This window comes from Abramis brama (assembly GCF_963993115.1).
Source record: "Abramis brama genome assembly, chromosome: 1".
NCBI lineage: Eukaryota > Metazoa > Chordata > Actinopteri > Cypriniformes > Leuciscidae > Abramis > Abramis brama.
In genome coordinates, this window is record NC_139963.1 from 57408879 (window position 1) to 57420638 (window position 11760).

The 11760-nt window shown below is 39.6% G+C and overlaps 1 protein-coding gene and 1 long non-coding RNA gene across 3 annotated transcripts; both read left to right on the forward strand.

The window, feature by feature from the left end:
• Positions 1–5251: 5251 nt before the first annotated feature.
• LOC311077486 (uncharacterized protein) lies at positions 5252–7215 on the forward strand. Its single transcript, XM_084106018.1, has 2 exons — positions 5252–5501; positions 6183–7215. Exons 1-2 carry the CDS (start codon positions 5444–5446, stop codon positions 7028–7030), a joined length of 906 nt encoding a protein of 301 aa, XP_083962144.1. The 5' UTR covers positions 5252–5443; the 3' UTR covers positions 7031–7215.
• A 108-nt stretch (positions 7216–7323) lies between these two features.
• Positions 7324–10004, forward strand: LOC311077515. Of its 2 annotated transcripts, XR_014604901.1 has the most exons (5): positions 7324–7912; positions 8002–8052; positions 8244–8474; positions 9352–9471; positions 9596–10004. It is a non-coding gene; the product is annotated as an uncharacterized lncRNA (long non-coding RNA). The 2 variants fall into 2 exon arrangements; XR_014604902.1 differs by lacking the exon at positions 8244–8474.
• The last annotated feature ends 1756 nt before the right edge of the window (positions 10005–11760 follow it).

An 11760-nucleotide genomic window follows, 5' to 3' on the forward strand; every position in this document is an offset into this window, starting at 1 on the left:
CATCAATTTTAAAATATTGCTGATTACTTACAAAGCACTAAATGGTTTAGCTCCGCAGTACTTGAGCGAGCTCTTAACGCATTATACTCCTTTGTTTATCCCAAGGTTTTCCCGCAGCCTGCCGGATCCAGGCCGTTTCCAGATCTGATGAAGGACCTTCGCCTGGACCCGATGTCAATGCAGTGCTGAAGTGCCAACTAGTCTCTCCCTATGGAGGATCCCTTTCCCACTCTACAGATAAAGCGTCGTCGGGAAAACTCAATTTGCGTATCTACCCCGAATTAATAAAATAAAATAAAATTCTGAATCAAAACTGTAAGGAAACACCAGTAATTTGTTTAGGCTTGGTTTTTAGGGAATTCCAAACCTGCACACATCAACGCACATAACTATAGAACCCGTTCTTAATGCGCATCTGAACGCCATCAGCGTTTCTCACAGGTTCGCGTTTAAAGTCTGTGTAGAGAGAATGGTGTCGTCTTGGCGGCCCTAATTTAAAAACAAATGATCGTTGCGACGGAAGCGAATCAATCAAAACTAACTTTAGCTGAAAAATTACTTTATTAAAGAACCGCTATAAAGCCAAAACAATCTTACGTTAAATTATACATTTATCTCTGTAAAGCTGCTTTGAGACAATCTACATTGTTAAAAGTGCTATATAAATGAAGATGACTTGACTTGACTTGACTTGCAGTGTTGGAACAAAGTCCAGGTTATAGAAGGTATGCTGATCCAGAGGAAGAGCTGGGAATTCAGGAGCCAAGTGGTGCAGTATAAGGTCACTGGATGTTTCCAGTGGAGGTGGACAATGGTATGATAGGGGGGATCCACGTGGAACAGGGCCAAATTTGGATGGAGTCAGCTCTATCTCAGACAAGCCATCTAACACAAGGGCAATGAGAGGCTGGGGTTGCACCTCACACATCTTGGCTCCAGCAGCCATCAAATCAGGGTCAGGAAATGGTCCTAAAGAGAGAAAAGATACAGTAAGTCAACCAATTAAATCAACATTTTGATTTCATAGTAAAAGTAAAATGGACATAAGTTTGTCACATAACCTGAGTATGCCTGGTACAATGTGGACCTAATACCACTCTTGCCTACTGCTGTTGGCTTTCGCACCACCACATCACTCACAGGTTCTGGATGGATTCCCTAAAATTCAGAATAAAATATGATCTCTCTGTGTGTGTGTGTGTGTGTGTGTGTGTGTGTGTGTGTGTGTGTGTGTAGCCTGGCTCCACCCGCCTAAATACTTCCACTTAATTTTCATTTTCCTTCAGTACTTGCACAAAATTCAAATGAAGTGAAGGGGTCTAATTAAGACCAGACAGGTGTGTGTGTGCGTGTGTGTGTGTGTGTGGAGCAGTATTTGAATCATCCAAAGAGTAGGCTAAATAAACAACCTTATCTTACACCCACCTGTGTTCTCGGTCTATGCCATCGCTGTAAATCACTTGTGCAGGCCAGAGGTGGAGGAACAGTCTTCTCACCAAGCTGCAAATAATGTGCTGTCTGATATAGGAGGGCCACAATGTGGTTGCAGAAACCTTTTCCCGCTACGCAGCTGCAGGAATAGGCCATCAGACGTCCATTGTCAGCGGCAAGTGATATCTATACATACACACACAAAGAAAAAAAACACATAGGGAAATACTAATAAGAATGGCGTACATGGCATCACTGTTCATAACAGTACATCACTGTCAGCAGTAAACGGAAGTAACAGTTTATGGAAAGAGTTGAAATAGCAGTAGAGATTTATAAATTATGGAATGAGATGGAAGAGAAAGAGTTGAGTCAAAGCTCCTGCACATAATTAAGGTAGATTTCCAGACTTATGCTGGAAATCACCTTCTGTCACTAATCAAAACAATATAAAAAACAGCACTACTGTGGCCAACAAGGCTACAATAACAAACGAGAGAGTGTGTGAGAACGTTTCTATACTTGTAATTGTGCAGAAACTCACTAGAAAGAGCTGCAACCGCAGCGAGTGAACAGTACTGCAACGGCAATAAGCAGCGCAGGTGGCCGAACTTGCCACCATACGAACAGGGAACTTTTGCACTCATTAGTCAAACCTCTAGTTTGTGAGGTTCCTCGTTTTTCCTCTGAGATGGGTAGCATCTAGCCCTCACAAAAACCTGCCCGTATGCTACATTTGATACTGACATGCAAAAATACGCACATAAACACAGACATTACCAGACAAAAATGTTAACTGTTGATGATAGCTTTCGGCTAACATTATTGTTGCTACACACAAAGACGTTCACTTGGACAACCATAGGCAGTAATTGAAGGTAATTGGTACCATAAAGTTTCATTAAAAGCAGACTATAATGTTTTAGTAAGGTAAGCTATATCATCTGTACTATACATACAATATGTCTAAGTGGACACGCTAATGATGTGTAATTTTAGTTAACAGTCCAGTAACAGTTAGCCTCGCTCTCTACTTACCTTGATATTTATGGACAAATTCCTCGTGGAAAAATTTGTACCCTTTATTTAGTTTTTTGTTTTTGGTGATGGAGTTTTCCTCCACAATTCTTGTCACATCAGCAAATGTAATTTTTGGAAAATCCGTTAGCGAAGTTGTGTACACTCTTTGATCCATTTTATGTTTTTCTGGTGTTTTGACGCTTGACAGGAACTCCGCTTCCACAACGATTACGTATTTCCGGTTATTGTGAAAAAGGTCTATTGCACGAAGCGTGATGGCAGAGAGAAAATCTACTAACAAGCTTCCAATTCCTCGGTTATTGCTATCTATGGATAGATTAGCCAGGGCAGCCTACCTCCGAGTCCATGGTGTTGATCGATGCTGAAGAGACGCGCGCGTTCACAGAAAATCAGGTACACACGCACTGACGAACACGACCTCTATGGGAGGGTGCTCACTGGTAGTGGGGGAGGGGCATGAGAGTTGTAAACATTCAAAATTTTGGCTAAGTCGACCCAATCTGCCAGAATTGCCGACTGCAGCTTTAAAGGGACACTTCACCCATTTGCATTAAGCTTTGTGTTGTTAGAAACCCAGTCATATATTATAATAAACGTGGATTTTTAGTTTATTTTTCCCTGAGATGGGAGAAATAAGGATTTAAGTGTTTTACTTCCTGCTTATTATGACGTAAAAATCGTCATTTTGCGTCATAATAAGCAGGTAGTCACATTTCATTGAAAAGTGTAGAGACTACAAACACTAGCTCCTCATTATTCCAGGGGGCGGGACCCGCTCACGCTACAGGCCTATTACAGATCAGTGGGTGGGACTTCACTTTCTGAAACTAAAAGCAATATCCTCCATCTTGTTTGGAAGCTAAGCTAACAGGCACTGTGGAGCCAGATGTGAAGATATGACAATATCAGAGGGTAAATATGATGTAAAAGAATAGGATTTCGGAAGTCTGATGCTCGAATCAGGTGTTTGTGGCCATCTTTACGAGACGCATTATAGCGAAGAGCAGCCGAGGCACAAGACCTGCCTGTCGCGGACGAGAAGCCCGGTCTGGCTCGAGCTGAGGGCGGACTGGTGGCGCCGGTGCTCTCACTGTTCGTCTACGGACACAGAGATAGAGTCCGTCAGCTGCAAAGAATTTAAACAATGCCAATTTCTCCTGGACGAAATCTCTGAATCAGACGAGGACACGGACGTTTGTGTTGTGAACCATCCTAGTTTCGCATCGCGTTCTGACTGAACATCCCGGTAACGTTACCATGCAATAATTCACAATTTCGAAATAAATACAAATGAGGAGTAATTCACTAATGAGTTCACCAACTAACTAGACATTTTGTGTGAAATGAATTTCAAGCTCCGGTGGTAACGTTAGCTTGCCTTGTAGACGGATGAGTGATTCATATGCTGTTCTGGATTAGTGGGAGTGGCAATTGCACAGCTGTGCGATGTGGTGCATTGTGGGAGTTGTTGTCTTTTATACAAATGCGTCCTGAAGTTACTTTCTGTCTTTCCTCGGTCAAGAAGGCACCAAATTCGAAATTTATTTTACATTTCGACTACATATATGACCCACTTTCAATAAAGATCAATGTTCCCATTGGTGAAATACTCCTTTAAGTTCTAAAATAGTACTAATCGAATGCTACTAGTAAATATTGGAATCTGCGTGGCCCTCATTGGCTGTGGGGGTGTCCCGTTCGCGCATGCGTCGGAGGCCGATGACGTCACCGCTTGCTTCCCCCCCCCCCCCTCATGGAGTTTCAGCGTTGAGTCTTCTGAGGTGAGGAGAGCAGTTCACGGTATTTCTCATATTTACACAACCATCACACACACTTTATACAGTTTGATTAAGCGACAGACTCATTTCTGTATTGTTTTCATCGATCACAGCGATACTTGTGCGTCTTTTCTGGCGTCTTCCTACTGAAATAAACATTTAGTGCAGCAGCAGCGAGCATGAGGAGAATATGTTGAGTTCATTCAGACCTGAGCGATTTTGTGTTCGTTTGTGTGATTGTCTCGATGTTTGGAGTGAGAAATGTTACTGAATGTCAAGTCAAAAGTTAAAGTTTGAGGTCTGTGAGGGAAATTGATGCTGCCGTTTTATTTTATCTTTAACAAATTAAACGTGTATTTTTTAGGATCATTGTCGGTTTTTATCTAATAACATTAGTGCAATAAATGTACTACAAAATCAAAATATTTAGATATTGACATGATGCTGCTGTACTTATTTAGATGAGGTGGTTAAATAAGATGAATACCATAGTGTTTTTTTTTTATATTTTGTTTATGTTTTATCTTTATCATGTTATGAGAACCAACAGTATTATATTTCAATAGAGCAGTTTTACAGGCTTTTATCATGTATCCTGACTCAAATAATGTGCTTCTAACAGCAAACACTCAGAATAAAGTGAGATGATCAGCTGATGATCCTGAATGGCTTGTTGAATGAGTGTTGATAGTCTGGGGCTCATCAATATTAACAGATCTGCTGAAAACACTCTTTATTTCATGACAATAGTTCCTGTTTTCACCTCATTTATTATGCTGATGTCTGCAGATCTCCTGTAAATTGACACTTAAAGCTCCTTTCATTGGTGTCAGCAGACTGAGGGGATTTGTTGGTTACTATGTGTACATTTATTTCTGAGTTTAACTGTTTTTCTTATAATTATTTATATTTGGGAGAATTTACATCATTATATTCTGTTGTCCATGAGAAAAAAGAAAAAAAACCTCAGTAAATGATATATTTTAAATTTTGGCAGATCAGCTCCTCCCACTTCAGTCACATCGTCAGTGAAGCTCCTCCCATTGTAATTCATCATCAGTGAAGCTCCTCCCACTCTAATTCTCCAATAAATGCTGTAAATTCCCATCAGCTGCAAGTGAAGACGAGCATCAGGGCATCAGGAAGAGCTGAAATCTGCAAAGACTGAGTTTATTAAAGAGGACAGTGAGAACATGAGTGATCCAGAACCCTGCAGAATGAAACACACTGAAGATCCTGAAGAACAAAGAGGTTGGTGTTTATTCTTCATTCATTCATGATGCTGAAGAACATTCATGTTAGACACATTCAAGCACTTCATCACATTTAGATAAACAGTTCAATTATGAAATAGCTGCAAAAGTTTATTCAAATGGTCAGTAAAAGGAGGTTTCATATTGATTGTCAACATCAGTTCAAACTCCATTTAAAGATAAATTTAACCATTTAACTGTTTTATTTTACATTTATTTTATATATGGTTTACAATTTGTAACAATTTGACCAGAATTTGACTTGAATTTTGTGTGTATTTTTACAAACATGTGTAACAAATAATAATATTTTCCAAAATGTACAAATTTACAATCTACTAGTCGCTTTACTGCAAACATTTGTGTTCTTTCTCGCAGTGAAATTCACTTGATCTTGTGTTTCTTGTGTCACACTTTCACATGTGTGTGAAGTCAATGGAAGGAGAAGTTTAGTGTGAACGGCCCTTAGTAATTAAAAAGTTTTAGTAGTTTTTAACATAACTGGAAGATCAGTGAAAAGTTTCAGGGACGTTTAATTAATTTATAAAAAGACAAATTATTGTAATATTTTAAAGCAGTTGTCTGTTACATCTGGGATAATTTTTATCACCATTCCCTCCATATTACTCTCTTTTAATTTTTTTGATTATTTTGAAAATTTGTTTTTCTTTCATGTCAGACCTGATGGAAGAGAGCGAGGAGAGTGAAGAACTGAGTGAAGTGAAGGAGGAGAGAGAAGAACTGAGTGAAGTGAAGGAGGAGAGTGAAGAACTGAGTGAAGTGAAGGAGGAGAGTGAAGAACTGAGTGAAGTGAAGGAGGAGAGTGAAGAACTGAGTGAAGTGAAGGAGGAACATCATGTCAAACCTGGAGAAAAACCTTTGAGTCGCTCAAAGACTAAAAAGACATTTTTAAAGAAAAGAAGAGCCCAGAAATCTTTCACCTGCACTCAGTGTGGAAAGAGTCTCACACGCAAACATAGTCTTGAGATTCACATGAGAGTTCATACCGGAGAGAAGTTGTTCTCATGTGATCAATGTGGGAATAGTTTCACAACCAAACAAAATCTTGAAAGTCACATGAGGATCCACACCGGAGAGAAGCCGTTCTCATGTGATCATTGTGGGAAAATATTTATCTGGGCATCAAGCCTAAAAACACACCTGACAGTTCATACAAAGGAGAAGCCACATTCATGTTCTGTGTGTGGAAAGAGTTTTTCACAGCTGGATAGTTTACATAAACATCAGAAAATCCACACTGGTGTGAGAGAGTACATGTGCTTTGAGTGTGAGAAGACTTTTATTACAGCTGAACATTTAAAACTGCACCAGAGAATTCACACTGGAGAAAAACCTTACAAGTGTTCACACTGTGACAAGAGATTCAGTCAGTCAGCAAATCTGAAATCACATGAGAGGATTCACACTGGAGAAAAACCTTACAATTGTTCACACTGTGACACGAGATTCAATCATTTAAAAAGTCTGAAAATGCATGAGAGGATCCACACCCAGAAAAGTTATTAAAGAGATCGTTAATATAGTCCAAGTGACTACAGTGGCTCAATCTTAAGTATATCAAGCGACGAGAATACTTTTTGTGCGCAAAAACAAACAAAAATAACGACTTTATTCCACTATTCATTTCCTTCTCTCTGGGCCTCGTAGTGTTTTTGCGCAGCGCGTCTGTGTTATACGTCATCACGCATCACACACATGACCAGCGTCGGCCAATAGTGAGCCTACGTGGTGACGTGTAACACAGACGCGCTGCGCAAAAACACTAAGTGAACCAACTAGAGGTCCAGAGAGAAGGAAATGAATAGTGGAATAAAGTGTCACAAAGGTAAAATGTGCATTCCATGCAAACAGCATCACAATCTCCTAGAGCTCAACCACTGTGCATTATACAACTGTTCACGAACAGAAGATTGTATTTGACTCATGCTGCTTACGCATACGCAATGACAAGAATTATGCCTACTGTACATATAGAGTTACAACTACGTTTAGAGTTGTTTGCATAAAATGTATCGTGAACATTCACGTTTGCCCTGTGATAGGCTACAATTTATCTCTATAAATACTATTTTCTTAATTCTGTGCATATATTTTTACTTACTTAGATCAATTGACATAATGCTGATAATGACGACATTGTGTTACGTATGTCATTGTGTGTAAGTAACGTTTTTACTATTCTGGCCTAGTAGTAGTGTAAATATGCCTCGTTTCTATTTTGCATTAAAAATGTTTGTGGCCCCTTTAAGAAATCCCTCTCTTCTCGCGATACTATTCACTTGTGCTGGACGCATGCGCGCGACCAGAGCAGCCATTTTTCACTGTTCAGGAGAGCTCCATGTGGTGCGTGCATTGATCGGATTCTATGTTATACGATCTTCTTTCTTGGTAAATATTACTCCAATATCTTTAATATGCACAAATAAGTTGTGAAGCGAAGTTAAAAGAACATTTGATGTGTACATTTTTGTTTATAGATTTATTTGGAGCGCATATGTGATCGTGGTGATCGGACGGTAAAGGATTGGGTATGTACGTTCCATGGTTTATGGGGGAAATTACTGATGGCATGTTTATTTGATAAATCTGTTAATGAGTTGAATCTATATTCTGTGATTATACAGTATAACTTTATGGTTTAATGCATATTTCATGGTTCTGCATGATTAAACGTGGGTTGTGGCTTTATTAAAGTGCTTTTATTTCTCTTGTAACTTAGGCTTAACTGTTACCTCAGCCACTGCCGTATTCCAGTTTGTGTTATCGTATTTAAAGCTGCAGTCGGCAAGTCTGGCAGATTGAGTGGACTTAGCCAAAATTTTGAATGTTTACAACTCTCATGCCCCTCCCCCACTACCAACGAGCACCCGCCCATCGTCAGTGCGTGTGTACCTGATTTTCTGTGAACGCGTCCGTCTCTTCAGCATCGATCAACACCATGGACTCGGAGGTAGGCTGCCCTGGCTAATCTATCCATAGATAGCAATAACCGAGGAATTGGAAGCTTGTTAGTAGATTTTCTCTCCGCCATCACGCGTCATACAATCTTCAGGCGAACTTCAGGCGTGTCGTGTGCATGTGATATTGTAATGTGCGTGTCTGCGTGAGGGAGGGGGGATCTGTGGCGTGTGCAGGAACTGTGATTGACAGTCAGATCTCACACCCCCCTGCGCTGATTGGACCTGATGAAGCGGGAGCGGTGGATTTTTGCAAAACAAATAACATGCTCCAGGTGGAGTTAGAAGCTCGGGTTTTTTTCTAAAACCAACTTAGTTATGTTGTTCTGTCGGATTATAGTGTCAATTTCACTGAATTTGATCAAAAAAATGTTGCCGACGGCAGCTTTAATTGTAACATATTTTGGTTTGGAGAAATCAATTTAAATCTGACCTGTTGCAGTGTATTACACTGTATTTCAGTTTGAATTGAGTTAAGTATTCTGTGGATTTGGGCATTGATCCACTGGTTAAACTTTTTGTGACATTTGATTGTCATCTTCAAATTTACTGTAAACTGTTTCTACAATTTATTTTTCTTTTTTCTTTTTTTTTTACTAGTGAAATAAAAAAATTTTCTTGTGAAATCTCTTCGAACAAGGCAAACTTTTTTCTTAATCAGACTTTTATCTGTTTAATTGTGCTTCCATTGACCGCTGTCACTTATTTTAAACAGCAGTCAGAATAAAACCCCAATTTCAAAAAGCATAGTTTGCTTCCGGTGTGTATTTCTTCAATTTCACCCGGTTGCATTTTTTCTCGTTTATTGTTTAATTTTACTGTGACTTATGTTGTTCTTATTAATATCACTCTCATTTAATTGTTTTCCAGCTGCCTTTAAGACATATTACGCGACAGTGCGCAGGAGCTTCAGATACAAACAACCAGATCTTGCATTGCAGGCGGAAGATGTGAAGAATTCAGCTCGGAGTCGAGCGAGAAGAAAAGACGGTAAGATTTATTAGATTAGATTCGTTTTTGGTCAATGTGACTATTTTTCAAGCGCATTAATAGATGTGTGTTGTCCATACGCAGTGCATTGTGCAGTACTGATTGTCTTTATTGTTTTTTACAGCTGCTAGAAGCGAGACAGAGTGTGCTAGCTGAGGATGAGGTGGGCCTTTGGAAGTGCGCTACCATAGACCTGATGTCTGATGAGGAAGACGACATCGTCGGCGGGGTGTCTGGATGGATTGTGCGACCTCCTTTCGCAGCCGAGCTCTGTGCCACGCTGCAGTCGAGATTAGAGGCGACTCCAAAGTAGAGGGCAACGCACCACAGACGTCTGCAAAATGGACCGAATTCAGACAGAATGCCGCTAGTTACCTGCAGCTCTGAAGCAGAAAACAGACACTTCACGGTGCTGTGGGATTTTGTGCTTCTCATGAGCTTCCCATTTGTTGTGTGGGCAAATCTCCTATGCTTTGTACATATATGATATATGATATTAGTTGTGTGTTTGTGCTAATAAAGCTCTCTCTTTGAATAAACAGTCCCTGGCAAATTTTCCTTTCCTCAATAAATTCATGTCCTTGATGATGGTAATAGTGTAGTCCATAGGATAACAATGACATGAATATACAATATAACGTCATATATATATATATATATATATATATATATATATATATATATATATATATATTTTATATATAATTATTATAATTTTGGGGTGGGGTTTAAATTTATAATGACCCAGGGTCACCAATAGTAACAGATCTGCCAACCAATCACGAGTGATTTTTCTTGTTTAAATGTACTGGTTTCAACCAATACTGAGTGAGGAAATTCTTTTTCATTTAATAACTTTTCTGGGCCAGCAAGTTTGGGCCACCTAGCAGCCTATGGAGGAGTGATCCAGCACTCAGATTTCATAAAAAATATCTTAATTTGTGTTCCGAAAATGAACGAAGGTCTTACGCGGTTGGAACAACATGAGGGTGAGTAATTACTGACAGAATTTTCATTTTTGGGTGAACTATCCCTTTAAAAATAACTACAAAAAGTCATGCCTTTTAAAAATAAAGAAAACAACAGGATGCAGGTTCTGCCGTCTCTGTCTCCTTTCTGGCGCACATGCCCAAAAATCAACCAGAACACAGCGAATAGACTACATGACGCACAGACTTAAGAAATATAGATATATAATATATCTATAGGAACCGTTAAATGCATTATATAAGTCACTTTTGAATAAATAGCATTTTTTCAGATGATAAAGAAAACACGACTAATAGTCTGGAGAAAACGGTAGGCTGTTGTAAATTATTTCGCGGACCCCACTTTGAGAACCACTGCACTAGAGGATGCGTTCCTTCCATTCAAATGGGAACTTCTGTTATTTATGACATACAATACAGCGTTGATACAACGATACTTACAAATCTGGCTTTGCTCAAATTTCTCAATCCTCCCTTTACTCACCATTTGTTGATAAACAAAAAACATTCTGTACCATTTCATAGTTTAACTGCATATCTTAATGTGATGAAGTGCTTGAATGTTTCTAACATGAATGTTCTTCAGCATCATGAATGAATGAAGAATAAACACCAACCTCTTTGTTCTTCAGGATCTTCAGTGTGTTTCATTCTGCAGGGTTCTGGATCACTCATGTTCTCACTGTCCTCTTTAATAAACTCAGTCTTTGCAGATTTCAGCTCTTCCTGATGCGCCGATGCTCGTCTTCACATGTAGCTGATGGGAATTAACAGCATGTGACGCGCGTAAAAACAAAAGGTTGAAGCGAAATTTACATGCGTCAGAGGCGAAATCCGGAGGCGAAAGTTTCGAAACCCGTTGGCGGCCATCTTTTTTAGATGTTTATCGAGCATTAGCATTAATCGAGAGAGTCACCGCTCGTATAATGCTCTGGAGAGCAGAAACAGCTGCTTAGGGGACATCGTCGCTGTACTCGGGTCCACCAGACCCTCCGGAGGGTTTCAGGAGTTTCACAATTTGCTCCAGGAGCTAGGTTTGGTGGACCTAACAGTAGGGCTGTAGTCAAGACCACCTTTGTCGAGTCCAAGACAAGTCCAAGACCAGGACTAGTCGAGTCCAAGTCAAGACCGAGTCCAAAGAGGTTCGAGTCCGAGTCAAGACCGAGTCCAAAAAGGTTCGAGTCCGAGTCAAGACCGAGTCCAGGACAGGGAAAAAAAAGTCTGCTAAAAAAATATAGGCTAGCCTATAGAAATTAAATCATTATGTAATAATGAATAATTTAAATTTTATTTAAAATAA

Coding starts and splice junctions, on each gene's coding strand:
- LOC311077486 (XM_084106018.1), top strand. CDS start 5,444: ATGAGTGATCCAGAACCCTGCAGAATGAAACACACTGAAGATCCTGAA. Junction 5,502..6,182: donor AGATCCTGAAGAACAAAGAG/GTTGGTGTTTAT, acceptor CTTTCATGTCAG/ACCTGATGGAAGAGAGCGAG.